Raw genomic sequence first — 16018 nt, forward strand, 5'->3', positions numbered from 1 at the left:
TCAGTATCCGTGTCGGCGTCTATATCTGCCATCTGAGGTAACGGGCGCTTTAGAGCCCCTGACGGCCTATGAGACGTCTGGACAGGCACAAGCTGAGTAGCCGGCTGTCTCATGTCAACCACTGTCTTTTAAGAAGAGCTGACACTGTCACGTAATTCCTTCCAACAGTTCATCCACTCAGGTGTCGACCCCCTAGGGGGTGACATCACTATTACAGGCAATCTGCTCCGTCTCCACATCATTTTTCTCCTCATACATGTCGACACAAACGTACCGACATACAGCACACACACAGGGAATGCTCTGATAGAGGACAGGACCCCACTAGCCCTTTGGGGAGACAGAGGGAGAGTTTGCCAGCACACACCAGAGCGCTATATATATACAGGGATAACCTTATATAAGTGTTTTTCCCCTTATAGCTGCTGTATCTTTAATACTGCGCGTAATTAGTGCCCCCCCTCTCTTTTTTAACCCTTTCTGTAGTGTAGTGACTGCAGGGGAGAGCCAGGGAGCTTCCCTCCAACGGAGCTGTGAAGGAAAATGGCGCCAGTGTGCTGAGGAGATAGGCTCCGCCCCCTTATCGGCGGCCTTATCTCCCGTTTTTCTATGTATTCTGGCAGGGGTTAAATGCATCCATATAGCCCATATATGTGATGTATTTTTTTGCCATCTAAGGTATTTTTATTGCGTCTCAGGGCGCCCCCCCCCCCCCCCAGCGCCCTGCACCCTCAGTGACCGGAGTGTGAAGTGTGCTGAGAGCAATGGCGCACAGCTGCGGTGCTGTGCGCTACCTTATTGAAGACAGGACGTCTTCTGCCGCCGATTTTCCGGACCTCTTCTGCTCTTCTGGCTCTGTAAGGGGGACGGCGGCGCGGCTCTGGGACCCATCCATGGCTGGGCCTGTGATCGTCCCTCTGGAGCTAATGTCCAGTAGCCTAAGAAGCCCAATCCACTCTGCACGCAGGTGAGTTCGCTTCTTCTCCCCTTAGTCCCTCGATGCAGTGAGCCTGTTGCCAGCAGGACTCACTGAAAATAAAAAACCTAATTTAAACTTTTACTCTAAGCAGCTCAGGAGAGCCACCTAGATTGCACCCTTCTCGTTCGGGCACAAAAATCTAACTGAGGCTTGGAGGAGGGTCATAGGGGGAGGAGCCAGTGCACACCAGCTAGTCCTAAAGCTTTTACTTTTGTGCCCAGTCTCCTGCGGAGCCGCTATTCCCCATGGTCCTTTCGGAGTTCCCAGCATCCACTAGGACGTCAGAGAAAAGAAAAATAACCCCCAACTGCACCTGATCACTAAACTACTAGCTACAACGATACATGGAAGGGTACCTGATCTCCTCAACTGACAGCATCTTAATATCCTTCTCTCTCATCTTCCAAAAAATAACGGGATCTGCATCGATAACTTTTTCTTATAGTTGATAAAGAAGCCTGAATACTTACTAAGTTAATCAAGGATAACACAGACTGTGTGGCATAGCTCTGACGCCGGCTAGATCAAGACTTGAAGGTGCGAAGGTGAGATACATAATGTCAAAGCTTTTAGATGACCGCTCCCCACCTTTCCTAACAAGCTGCATTGCATTGCATTGCACTACTAAAGTCATGTGTCCTTTAGTACTCACAATTTCTGCATGTGTCCACACTGACAACCCTTTATTGAATTCCACGTACTATCATATTCCTACATAGCCAGTCATTATGTGGGTAGGGCCAATGCGTAATCTGCAAGTTCAAAAGGAGATCACTGAGAAATGAGGTACAATGTGGCTCATGATGTCACAGCTTTGTAAACCATGTTCTCATGGTAATTTGCTCAGAATGGCTACTCAACTCTGCTTCTCAAATAAAATTCTCAAGAACCTCCAGCAGGTCATGTTTTCTGGATGTCTTTAACAATGCGCTGGTGAGTTTATCTATTTTGCAAGGTCAGTAATAATCCCACTTGCTTTCCACAGGTAGAAGTCCTGAAAACATGACATGTTGGGGGTACTGGAAGACTGGAGTTCAGAACCACAGGACCAAGTGATGGCTACACCTTAAAGGTCTGCTCATACTTGTTTCTTTGCTTCAGAAAACAACTTATCCTGATACAGTTTGTTAAACAAAATCAAGTACATGTAGCAGGCTACACTCCTGAACCTCCATACATGGTAGGTAGTGTGTAGAAAGGAAAACCAGTGCAATGGTGGCTGCAGAACAGACTGAGCAGAGATAGCAGCAAGAGTTTGTGTTTTTGTTGGGCTTTTTATAAACTTGCCAGGACTCCTCCAAGATTTAGGCAAATGTAATTATACTGTTGGTGTCTCTCCTAACCAATTTCAAGTCAAACATGTTCTGCTGTCCCTACTTTTGATCTGCACAGAGGTGTCCTTTTATTCTTCCTAATGCAGAATTCCTTTAACTTCAATGAGTTGTGCTGAACGCACAACTAAATACATCAGAGCCACATGTACTATTATTGCTGATGCACAGAACTTTCTAATACGCAAGAGAGATCCTGGCTGATCATAAATGAAGTATGTGGACAAGTGAATGAAGGTCACTGTTGTGCTTTTATGAGAAAAGCACAAAAACAAGGCTCCCGGAGACACAAATCAATCACATCCAGACACAAACTTCAATGAAAGAATATTGCTCTGGTACTATTTAGTCTATTAGCATTTTATTCCTTTGCTTGATTAACTTAAAAAAAAAATTGTATACAGAAATCCAGGATGGTGGACTGTAATAAACAAAAATTGCAATATTCTGCCTTTTCTAAAACCTTTGTAAAACACTGCAGGCAACGAACAAATACTATCATTATAATAAGTCCTATCTGCAGAATTGCAGCAGACAATTCCTCGCATTTTAGAAAACAACTCTTTGAAATGCAAATATACATTGTTATCATAAAGGGAACATATTGAGTGTTTACTGTTTACCTCTGCAGGCATCTTTTTTAATCATTTATATCGGTATACCAGACTGCCCTATTTTAAAAATCAGAAAATACATGTTACTACTTAAAGTTTAATACGGTAACAACTGAATCTGCTAACAAATGCATAACAAAATGTAACTCTATCCATTCAAGCATTATTTAAAAAAAAACACCTCCTACACAAACTAATTATTCTGCTTTTTCTCAAACTTAGTTTGACTTAAAATATTATATAAAAAAAAACTATAATAATTATATTCTTTTTTTTTTTTTTTTACAAGTAACAGCAACTACTTCTTGATATTCTAATTATACAGCCTAGGAGTGTTCTACGACAGTTAAGTGTCACAGTCAATATCGAATCACTTTCTAAAATAACTAGTAACAAACACATGTAGAAAATAAAGACTGCTGTCCTACCATGTCCCTCATATCCATCGACTCCATGCTTCAGTCCGGAAAAGCTGGGATATTTGTAAATGTTCCAAGCTGGTTAATCACCTTCGGACTTACTAAAGATACACTGCTGTTCTGTCCACTGCCATGGAGATGCTGCACCATTAACTTGATGGTAGGTTTGGACAATTGACTGCAATGGGATTCGTAGAGAGTTTCTCTACAATCCCCCAGAGGTGCATTTATTTATCCAGCATACCTTTCTAATGGATGCTACTGTACAATACTATCTATGAGCGGAGGATTGGGCGCTTCAGCTTTCTCTGTCATGTTATGAATTTATTATTACCTTGCTAAACATTAATATATAATTTGTTATACTGCAGCCTTTCTTTTTCAGAATGTGTTTGAACGCATTTGTGCATGAAGCGATTTGAGATTAAGTGGTTAAAAACTATCAGGCTTGTTATGTCCCCTTAGGGTTTTATGCATGAATGGCCTAAGCAGGTTGTTTGCAGGGTTTAGTGCAGTTTTGTGACATGTCAATAATTCAGCTACAAGATTTTATTCTGACATTAAAAATAGAGAGATTCCAGAAAAGGGAACAGTAAGAAAGTTACAGGAATATTGGTATATGTCAGGATCAGATAACCTACTTTGTCTGACCATAAGGGTCATTCCGACCCATTCGCAGGCTGCGGTGTCTTCGCTGCGGTGCGAAAGGGTTGGAAATGCGCATGCGTGGCAAGCACGTCGTTGCCCGGTGACAACCATCGCCGGGCAACGACCAGATCGCTAGCGCGTTTGCGAGAAGATTGACAGCGGGGAGGCGTTCCGGGGCGGATACTCACCGTTTTCCGGGCGTGGAGATCCGAATGCGGGCGTGTCCAGGCGTTTGGAGGGCGGTTGTCTGACGTCAATTCCGGGACCTTCATCACTGGATCGATCGCACAGGGTAAGTATGTCCAGGGATGGTCTTGTTCTGCACAAAACTTCTTTAGCATAGCAGGGCTGCACAAGCGATCGCAACCCTGCTGTGCTAAAATACACTCCCCCATAGGCGGCGTCTAGTTGATCGCACGAGTAGCAAAAAGTTGCTACGTGCGATCAACTCGGAATGACCCCCCATGTCTTCTGGGGGAGGGGGGAAAGGGGCAGCACTTGGATGCTTATTTTAGTACTGTTATTCCGAAATTTACCAGTAACTGCAAAATATTTCGACTCTACAGTACCAATTGACATCTTGAATGGAGTGTAAATAGGTAAACTGTCCTACTTAGAAAATATGCATACATAATTAAAAATAAAACAAAATGTCATGGTTCATGGCTAGTTTCTTATTATATTCAATTGCCAATCATCAAATTATTGCCTATAAATAGGCTTACCATACCATCCCTTTAAACCGGGACACTATTGAATTACACAAGTTCTGTGGCCGACTGACTTCAAGTCTGCGTCTCACCTAGTTTTAATGAGCCACAGAACCTGTGTAATCCATGAGTGTCCCGGTTTAAAGGGGTGGTATGGTAAACCTACTTATTACCAATCAATGAAAATAATACAATTAGGCAGAGGATGGAAGCCATTACTGTTGTGCCTAGGGGCGCCATGACACCCAAATCCACCCCTGGGTACCACAGGGTCCGTCTTATATGCTACAGCTTCTATAGTTGATTAGTGTCAGTATGCTATAGATGTAAAATGAAAAAATACTGAATTTATATATGTGTTGTTTTTCAGGTAGGGCCAACATTTAATTGCTTATTCTGTTCACACTGTTACATTTATATAAAAGTACAAACTGCCATGCATCAATTAACAGTTTTGTCAAAAATGGGTATAATGTGTTGCCTATATTTTCGGTGTCAAAATTTATGGTTCAAAACCCTTACCTATACTACTAATACCAAATTTCAACAATATTTTATAATTTTATTATAGTCTTTTACCAAGAGGACATGTCTTGTCCAGGTGTCATCCAATTCGGAAAGACTGACAATCTACTAAATTACTTTTGCATTAATAGATCGGATTAATCACGTTTCTTTTAATTATCACTTGTAACAGCTAAGTGTAGGAACATTACAGGATGCAACTGTGTGTGTGTGATAATAGTTTTATTACATTGTATTACAGCATGCGGACAATCGAGAGCAACAAGAGGGCACAAAGTACAAAGGGCTTTTCGAAGGGCACTATGAAGGTCTATCCAGCTGTTCATTTTTGTAACATGGGGCCTGGCCCCGCCTCCTTACCACCCGGGCCCTGCTTATGACTCAACGGCCCTGAGGACTGTACTTATTATAGAGTTATAGAGGTGAATGTGTGTAAATAGTGTTAATGTATTGCTTAAAATGTGCATGGACATACACAAATGCCAAAGTGTATGAGACTCAATCTCGGCCAAACTTAAGCCCTTTAGTGGAGTGGGAATGGCCATGTGTGGCATATAACCCCACTGAGAAAGCACTTAGTCTACCGCTTTATAACAATTCAGTAATTCCGATCTGCAAATTGAAACTCACCTCTGCACTGCTAAGCAAATAACGCACACTCAGGCAAGTGTTGCGTGTACGTAGATGGAATTTTGGACTATGCAGACTTGTACACAGACACTATAGTGCATGCTTACAGTGATGATAGCTACTCCAACAAGCATATGGATGGGGAATGTGCAGCCGCATAGATTCATGCAACTCTGCATACTGCGGAGCCGAATATCACTATTTACTGTATTTCCTTGTATACAATGGGGCAGCACTTGCAACCAACTTGCCTGTAATTCAATTGAATCATCCCTATAATCCCCCCCTAAAAAAATAAAATTATATATATATATATATATTCATCGGTGGTTCAGTTGTCTTTTTGTGAGCTGTGAGTGCCGCACATTTCTCTCTCTCTCTCTCTCTCTCTCTCTCTCTCTATATATATATATATATATATATATATTTATATATGTATGTATATGTATATATATTCTTGTTTAAGTATGAAATCTCTTGCCATCATAGTTTCTACAAGCAGTACATCAAGGGGTTTATTCATTATGGAGAAATGGCCCATTATACTGTACATGCGGAAACTCTAGTTTCTGGATGTTTTATGTAACAAGCCCAATCATCATTAGTGCCCCATTCATCAAGCTCCAAAATATTTACGTTTTTTGGTGCATGATATGATTGCGGCAACATGCACCATTTTCAGTTAGACCATTGAGACCCGCCTCTTCCTACTGTTCAGTATTAAAGAGTGCAAAGCTGGATCAATTTGAATTCCTCCCCCACTTCTCCCCCATTCCTCTGGCTCTTGCAGTGTTCATTCATGCGCGCTAAGTGTAACCTCCCACCGTTACTAGTTATAAGTATACATTTTAGGCATCGCGGTTCCAAACATCTGTCCTGGAAACTGAGCAATTGACTATCTCTGCTACCTTGGTATCCACCGGCACAACTCACAAGGAGATGGTCACATAATAACGTGGGACTAATGGCTCCTAATAATTAACAGGCCTCTAAAGCACATATAATTATTGTCTGTGGATCTTTTCAACAGATTACCATAAACCTCCTCAACCAAAAGATGGTAGTAGACAAACGGGCACACAACAATATTCTGAAAGAAGAAGAAGACGAAGAAGACGAAGAAGAAGAAGAAGAAGAAGAAGATGAAGAAGACGAAGAAGAAGAAGACGAAGAAGAAGAAGACGAAGAAGAAGAAGACGAAGAAGAAGAAGAAGAAGCTTAATTTGGAATAACATAACTTTTTTCAACTGGTGGTTAAATCCTCTTAGTCATTGTTGAGTCAGCGGCAGAATTAGCCTTTAAAGTTACATAATTTCTATTGGCTAAGTGATTACAATGTTGCACAGCATCTTAGCCAGCTCAGCTATTCCCTACTGTTGGCAAGCAAATGTATTTAAAGTGTAATGAGGTCAAAGTCAGTTGTGCTTTTGACGCAAGAATGGACATTTCCATTACACAAAACTCTTTAGAGGCCATCATTGAAAAAAAAAAATGTTTTTAAGGGCTAATGGATGAAAATAACTTCTCAGGAGGAGCTACTCAATAAGACTCAGAACATTTTCCGTGAACTGATCAAACTTAACACATTCTATTTACTGTAGATGTAAATGTAGGATGTTTTGGTGCAATAGAAAATATTGAAGCCATTCTCTTGTAAAACAAAACATATACCAATGCAAACAATAGCTATAGACGTCACATAGGGCCGTATTCAGGTTTGTCAGCAAACCAAAAAATCACTCTAATGGGCAAAACCATGTTGCAATGCAGGTGGGACAGATGTAACACGTGCAGAGAGATTTAGATTTGAGTGGGATGTGTTCAAACTGAAATCAAAATTTCAATGTGATAATATAGCAGCCAGCATTTACCACGCAGAAACAATATAACCCACCCAAATCTAACTCTCTCTGCACGTGTTACATTTGACCCCACCTGCACTACAACATGGTTTTGCCTAGTAGTGTGCTTTTTGGTTTGCTAACAAACCTGAATAACACCCTAAATTAGCAGACGGTACTTAAATAATATTTCATATTATAAGAAAACGCATACTGTGTGAGCTGGGACTCTTTCAAAGATTTGTTTTTCTCTGTTCACCGACTCTTCCTTACACTGCAAGAGATTATGAACATGATTAGTACAGATAGAAAAACTGAAACTGAATATAATATAATATAATATAGAGCATACACTGTCTGCAGCAAAAATTCAACACTCAAGAGAGTTATATGAGAGTTTTACAAGCAATGGAACATTTGCGCAGAAACATGAGGGCTCTAATTTCAGGTATAAATCATCAGTCTCAGGGCCTTAAGGAAAGCTATAAGAATCTATGAAAAGCTCAAAATAACTTAATATGTTTTGCGAGCCCCACTGCATTTAAATAAAGGTATATCTATTGAATGAGTTGCCAAGGGCTTGTTTGACTCTGGAAGTACAACGTCAGGTAATTGATTGCTGTCTGTACAGAACGTGAGTACAGAATGTAATACTTTCACTGAAATATCGATTGGGGATGGGGATTCTGGATTACCTTTTGAGATTTCCGCGAGGTTTGTTTTTGCCTGTCAAGTTCGTGCTGAATGAGCAGAGATTGATCGGTGCGGCAGTCGTAGGTTCCATGTTCCGACTCGTCGGTGTAAGTGTCTTTTGTAGAATCTGAATGGAGAACAAGTTTGTTACAAGAGATATTGGAACACTTTTTCTGGGGCAATTTCTGAAATACAATAGCTGGTTAAAAGGAAGCTATAGCATATACAGTGTATGTGTGTATATATATATATATATATATATATATACACTAAATATATATATATAAAATCTTGTGACAGGAGTGTTAGTAGAATGCGCTCCCCCACAAAAATTCCGCCAGCAACTGACTCCAGGCTTGTTGAAAAACAACAAATACCTTTTATTCAGGTTGCTCAAGTACAAGTTTACATATAAATCATAGATCACTGTCTTTAGCATAAACAACCATGGAGGTTAGACCCTGCCTCACTCCATTTCACTTAATAAGGAACGCTTCAGGTCCCGGCGTCCTGGCACTAGTGCCACAGTCTTCCAAATTCCACTACCCCTAGTAGGCCTATCACCTGGGCACTAACTGCCATCAGGAGCCCTACATATGGGATAGACTCTGCTATAAACCCAGCAGCCAGGTGCTGGCTGTTGAAGCAACTTCCTGGGATGAAAAGCTGATAATACCCGATCTGAGCCTATTGGATGGGAACCCGGTCCATCAGCACTTCCCATCCACCTATGGGGACCTTGTGAGCAGCTTTTACCAGACACTCAACTCAAGTGGCACAAGCCACTATCAATTACCCTAGAGTTGTTTCCAGGTGGCAAAGTACCTCTCCTGCCACAATACATTATATTCAGTACATTATACCAGCAGTGGGCAGCTGTTATAACAGCACTGTGCCACACATAACTATAGGAACAATTCCCCTAAACGTCTGTAAGATCTCTTAACGTGGCTATACTGTACCAATGGGAGCCATTCAAGAGAATACCAACAGCACCCATGAAAGATTACATTTTCAGAAGCATCCAGGGTTGGACTGGCCCACAGGGGTACAGGGGAAACCACCGGTGGGCCCTACTTGCCTGGGGACCCAGCCCCTCCTCTAGGGATCAGGTTCCAGACTGTGCTGTTACTAATCTAGTACATTATCTTGCATGCACTACAGTATTTACTGTATATATTTATCTAGGGGACCAACTCTAGCAAAATGGTTAGACAAACCAATGTGGTGGCTTGGCACACCCCCTCTAGAGACTGGCCACACCCCTAAACATGGGCCCCTACCACTGCATTTCCCCGGTGGGCCCTACATGCCCCAGTCCGACACTGGAAGCATCTGCAGTATGTCATTTCAGTTCTCTAACTGTATTTAAACCAGTAACAAGTGCATTAGCTGTATCCTTTTCTCATACTAGAGTTATGATGCAATGGTTTTTCCTCATACTTACTATGTTTAGCAATAGTAAACATTCAATAATAAAAAGGTTTGTTTAAGTGACTATTTCCTTTAACCTTCACATGTGTTTTGTTTCATATTACTACAACTCCCCTTTGTAATGAATAATGCAGCTATAGGTAACTATTTACTTAAGGGACAATATTCCATTATTATCCTGATCATGTGATGGATGTTGTGGCACACCACAACCTCTAAGCACTCAGCCAGGGAATCCTGACTACACACCTGAGATGTATTTGGAAAATTACCTTCTATGTCTCTCAGTCCCCAGAGTGCAATCAGGCATGTCAGGGCTCATTAACACCTTTACTACTATGGACACAGGCCTGCTCCTGTTCTCAGGCAAGGCAGCAAAGAAAACTAGGATACTGACTGTTTTAAATAAAAGTAATAAAGAGAAAGGCCTATTAAATAAAAGGTTAAGTAAAACAAAAGTTAAAAAGTGTATTAAAACCAGTACTCCATATTGCACAAAGTCGTTCCTACTAATTTTATACCAGCTACTATTTAATGGGCCATTATATTCAAACTTGCCATTTGCATCAACTCCTGGGCTGTTGATATCTTTATAACTAAAAAATTAACAATAAAGTACCATTTTGTGGTATTCTACGCTCAAGTCACTTCTCCCAGTACCCACTGTTACTAGGGGCGAGTTGTATTAAGTCTTGAAGAAGTCACCCAATGCAACCAATCAGATTATGGGGGTCATTCCGAGTTGATCGCTAGCTGCTGTTGTTCGCTGAGTAGCGATCATTGAAAAAAAAGACTAATCTGCGCATGCGTATGCACCGCAATGCGCATGCGCGTCGTACGGGTATGAAGTCCTTTGTGGTTTTGCACTGGTTCTAACGACGGTTTGCAATCGCACAGCCGAACGCAAGGAGATTGACAGGAAGAGGGCGTTTATGGATGTCAACTGACCATTTTCTGGGAGTGTTTGGAAAAACGCAGGCGTGGCCGGGCGTTTGCTGGGCGGGTATCTGACGTAATTACCGTGTCACTCATCGCAGCAATCATCGCACAGGATAAGTAACTACAGGGCTGGTCTTGTTTTGCACAAAATGTGTTTGCAGGCGCTCTGCTGCACAGGCGTTCACACTCCTGCAAAGCGAAAATACACCCCCCAGTCAGCGGCGACTATGTGTTTGCACGGCTGCTAAAAACTGCTAGCGAGCGATCAACTCGGAATGACCCCCTATGTTATTTCAAAGGCCGTGCTACATAAATTAATTTTAGATGTTGATGGTCAACTTTGGTCAACTTCTCCACTTTATCTCTCTCCACGGCTTGATACATCACCTCCATTACAGTATGTTACCTTTGCAAGTGAAAGTCCAAGCTTGGACAATATTTGCCTAATTCCCGGAATGTCTGACTGACTAGCACAGTTTTGGGAGCTCTCTCTGACTCTTGAAGGAGTTACCAGTCTTGAGAATCTACTCACTTCTTCCATGAAGTGGGCAGTCCGAGGGCTTGATGACATCACCAGCTGTTGAAAATCGCTGCACTGTGCAAGGCTGTGATAATGCGATCCACAGTGCCACCTGCTGACCAAGCTAATGGAGGTAACAGTAGTACAAATGATGGAAGAAACCACCTTGCTGTCTACAACCTCAAGAGGCTTCTGTGCGTGGGGGGTGGGGAAGGGGATTGAGTGGGGTTGGTGTAATCCCTAAGAAGTATTGCCCATGTTAACTCTACAACTACCAAACAAGGGCTGAAAAATGTTGAAAAATAAAAGCACTACTGTACATGTCATTTATATCCGTGACAGTGAAGGACTAGCTTTAGACACAATGTCTAGCGTAAAACAGGTGCAACTGTGGATACTTTTCTGCTAAGGTGCATGGGTATCACTAGAAAGTGGTAGTGGTTTTGTTGTAGCAGAAGCTTGTAAAGGTGAAGGGGGTGAGTTGGGCAGAGTGAGAGCATTTTTAAACTTGTCATTCATTTTGTACGCTCTGGACATGGCTACTACTAACAAATGCACAGAAACATTTTTTAAAGCCATGTCTGCAAATGCTAGGAGCTTAGGAGACAAAATTCCAGAGCTAATTGCGATAATGACAAGGGATAACCTGGATTTTGTGGCTATTACAGAGTCTTGGTGCAATGAGAATCATGACTGGGACTTAACTATACCAGGATACAATTTATTTAGGAAAGATAGAATAGGAAGAATAGGAGGAGGGGTAGCAATGTATGTGAAAAAAAGCATAAATGCCACTTTAATACAAAATATTGAAGCCAAAACTGAGGCCCTTTGGGTCACCATAGAAACTGGGAAGAAGGACATTATTCGCATTGGGGTGATCTATAGACCACCAGGCCAGGGGCAGGATTTGGACAGGAACCTATTGTTGGACATCTCTAAAATGGCTTTTAAGGGAGAAGTCATAATCATGGGAGACTTTAATTTACCTGATGTAAATTGGGAGGGGTCTTTTGCAAGTTCAGCTACAAGTGGCAAATTTCTACATTCCTTACAGGGAGCATCTCTCAAGCAATTGGTGAGGGAGCCCACTCGCAAAGACTCAATATTAGATCTAATTCTTACAAATGGTGATAGAATATCTGATATATATGTGGGTGAGCACCTGGGATCCAGTGATCATCAAGCAGTATGGTTTAGTATAAAGACAGGATCCAACTCCTCTCACACAAAAACAAAGGTGTTGGATTTTAGAAATGCAGACTTTGCAAAAATGGGGAGATGTTTAAGTGATTCATTGGCAGACTGGAGGAACTTGGAAGGGGTGCAGGAGAGGTGGAAAAAAATTAAAAGTGCATTACTAAGTGTAACAGACCTTTGTATCAAAATGGTTAGGAAAAGCACCAGGAAAAGGAAGCCAGTGTGGTTCACAAAAGTAGTATCAACTAGTGTGAAAGCAAAAAAGATGGCTTTTAGGAAATACAAACAGACTCAAAATAATAACGACAAAGAGGAGTATCTGGACAGACGGAAGGATGCTAAGAAAGTGATCAGACGTGCAAAGGCAGAAGCTGAGGAGAAAATGGCCCAGTCAGTAGATAAAGGGGGCAAAACTTTTTTTAAGTATATAAGTGAAAGGAGAAAATCAAATGGAGGAATAATAAGACTTAAGACAGAGAGTGGGCATTTGGTGGAGGGAGACAAGGCAATAGCAGATCACCTAAATAATTATTTTTGCTCAGTATTTACTACAGAAGAAGGGATGGGGCCACAGTTAAATTGCAAGGACATTCATAAAAATAAGGTAGATGAAAATACATTTACAGAGGAGAAGGTCCTAACAGAACTTTCAAAACTAAAAGTGGATAAATCAATGGGACCAGATGGAATACACCCAAGGATACTCAAAGAGCTAAAAGATGTCCTGGTTACACCTTTAACAGAATTATTTAACCAGTCACTAAATACAGGTGATATTCCAGAGGACTGGAAAAGAGCAAATGTAGTTCCACTGCACAAAAGTGGAAGCAAGGAAGAAGCAAGTAACTACAGACCAGTAAGCCTTACATCAGTAGTAGGGAAAGTAATGGAAAAACTATTAAAAGAAAGAGTAGTGGAATATCTTAAATCGAACAACTTACAGGATCCAAAACAGCATGGATTTACTGGTGGGAGATCATGCCAAACAAATCTTATTGACTTTTTTGACTCTGTGATGAAAATAATAGATCAAGGGGGAGCTGTAGATGTAGCATATCTAGACTTTAGTAAGGCATTTGACACTGTCCCACATCACAGACTGCTAAATAAACTTGAAAGCCTGGGGGTGGATTATAAATTAGTGAAATGGATAAGAACCTGGTTGCAGGATAGGAAATAGACAGTTGTAGTTAATGGAGTGCAATCTATGGAGGGAAATGTTACCAGTGGAGTACCCCAGGGATCTGTACTAGGTCCAGTTCTCTTTAATATCTTTGTTGGTGACATTGCAGATGGTATTGAAGGGAAGATATGCCTTTTTGCAGATGATACAAAGATATGCAACAGGGTAGACACACCGGGAGGGGTCAAACAAATGATTGATGACCTAGGTAGGCTTGAGAAATGGTCAAGAACGTGGCAACTACAGTTTAATGCTAAAAAATGCAAAATCATGCACTTGGGTCTCAAAAACCCAAAGGCTAAGTATAGTATCAAGGGTACTATAATGGAAACTACTGAGGAGGAAAGAGATTTAGGAGTCACTATTTCAAGTGACTTGAAGGCAGGAAAGCAATGCAACAAAGCAATGAGAAAGGCAAGTCAGATGCTTGGTTGCATTGGGAGAGGAATCAGTAGCAGGAAAAAAGAAGTGATAATGCCACTGTATAGGTCATTGGTAAGGCCCCATCTGGAATACTGTGTCCAGTTCTGGAGACCCTATCTCCAGAAGGATATAAATACATTAGAGAGTGTACAAAGAAGGGCAACTAAAATGGTGCATGGCCTACATCACAAAACTTACCCGGAAAGGCTAAATGATCTTAACATGTATAGTTTGGAGGAGAGAAGGGAAAGGGGAGACATGATAGAAACTTTCAAATATATAAAGGGTCTTAACAAAGTTCAGGAGGGAAACATTCTTCAAAGGAAAAGAAGTATTAGAACTCGAGGGCATACATTGAGACTGGAGGGGGGGAGGTTCAGGGGAAATTTAAGGAAAAATTACTTCACAGAAAGGGTAGTGGATAAGTGGAATAGCCTCCCATCAGAGGTGGTAGAGGCTAAGACTGTAGGGCAATTTAAACATGCTTGGGACAGGCATATGAATATCCTTACAAAGAATCAAGGTTAAAAAAGGGTTGAGATTGCCTAAAGGATAAAATAAAAAAGGGGCAGACTAGATGGGCCAAGTGGTTCTTATCTGCCGTCAAATTCTATGTTTCTATTTCCTGCACAGAGAAGATGTACAAGTGTCCTTCTATTGCAGAACAGTGCAGAAGTGAGATTTCCTATTACACTATGATTATTAAAATGAGTCAAAGAGTGTACCTGGCTATCTGGAAGGGAGCATGGTTAGACTCTACAAAAGGACTTAATGTTTGCTACAGCTTAGAGTTGGTCCCTTTTGGAGTGGCATATATTGCACCTCTATGCTGCAGAAAAGAGGAGTTTAATCATGGTGTGATTCTAAAGTGGTTGGAGATCCTGACAATACCCTTTTGCACAGTGCACCTCTGGCATATCGTACTTACCTACCTTTTTCTTTCTCCCCTCCGAGAGAATGGCCAAAGTGTAGATGCAGCTGATTGCGGGTGCCCTGCCCACTTGCACTAACAGACAACTGTTTCCACTTTTTGAGTGTGGATGTATACTTCACTGTATATAAGTGATACCAACCAGTAACTAGAGAAGAAAGGAATCCCTGGCCCGTAACTAACATAGGGCCTGATTCAGAGAAGTACGCAAACCTAATTATTTCGCAGTTGAGCAATTATCGGCAGTCTGCGCATGCGTTTATGTCCCATTGCGCATGTGCTGTGATGATCTTCAAAGGGTGGTCACAGAGAGGATTTATTTGCAAGCTGACAGTCAGGTACCATTTGGGAGGGGGTTACGGGGAGTGCTGGTAAATATGCAGCTGTGTTGAGACCGCTTTGGGGGTGCGTTTGAGGCTTCAACTGGGATCCTATATGAAGTTGCAATTGCTCCGGCGTGTCACTTCCTGCAGCCATGTTGTGCCAACTCAACAGTTAGATAATAGACTGATCTGTAACTGTAGCTGCTTCACTGTATGCAGCCGTTGGGACAGTGGGCATCTCAATGCAAATCCAGGCAGCTGCGACATTAGCATATTCTCGCACAGATGCATTTGTGTATATCTCTGAGTCAGGCCCATACAGTAGGTAGAAAGAGTGGTCAGTTTTGGAGAATATGCAAAAAGGCCATAAGGCATGATTTATAGACATATTAATATTGGAAGAATAGGAAGGAGTCACTACCAGAGAAAAGTCAGACAGGAGAACCCCAGGACTCGGGGCGGTAGTCATATAGTGACAGTCAAGGTGGGTAGTTAAACAGGCTGGGGTCAATACAAGGAGCAAAGAATAACAATAAAAAAATGGAGCAGGATTAATTATCCAAACAAATACTGAGAAACCACATTCAGCAACAAATTCAGCACAAGGCAGACATGGGCTAAACAATGAGATAGGGAATAATGATATAAAGATACAAACTGAAAGGACAGAAGGTA

The 16018-nt window shown here is 41.5% G+C and overlaps 1 protein-coding gene and 1 long non-coding RNA gene across 6 annotated transcripts in view; one reads left to right on the top strand and one right to left on the bottom strand.

Moving 5' to 3' along the window:
- ANO3 (anoctamin 3) overlaps positions 1-16018 on the bottom strand; it is a 1051220-nt gene that overhangs the window by 436709 nt on the left and 598493 nt on the right. For all 5 annotated transcript variants that reach the window (XM_063944334.1, XM_063944333.1, XM_063944335.1 and 2 more), the window contains exons 3-4: positions 8393-8517; positions 7912-7971 (exon numbers count right to left, since the gene is read on the bottom strand). In XM_063944334.1, the coding sequence (XP_063800404.1) occupies positions 7912-7971; positions 8393-8517 (185 nt within the window). The remainder of the gene's footprint in view (positions 1-7911; positions 7972-8392; positions 8518-16018) is intronic.
- LOC134969918 (uncharacterized) lies at positions 1452-6136 on the top strand. The gene is made up of 3 exons (XR_010189564.1): positions 1452-1524; positions 1965-2051; positions 5468-6136. It is a non-coding gene; the product is annotated as an uncharacterized LOC134969918 (long non-coding RNA).

This window comes from Pseudophryne corroboree, chromosome 11 (genome assembly GCF_028390025.1).
Source record: "Pseudophryne corroboree isolate aPseCor3 chromosome 11, aPseCor3.hap2, whole genome shotgun sequence".
Taxonomy (NCBI): domain Eukaryota; kingdom Metazoa; phylum Chordata; class Amphibia; order Anura; family Myobatrachidae; genus Pseudophryne; species Pseudophryne corroboree.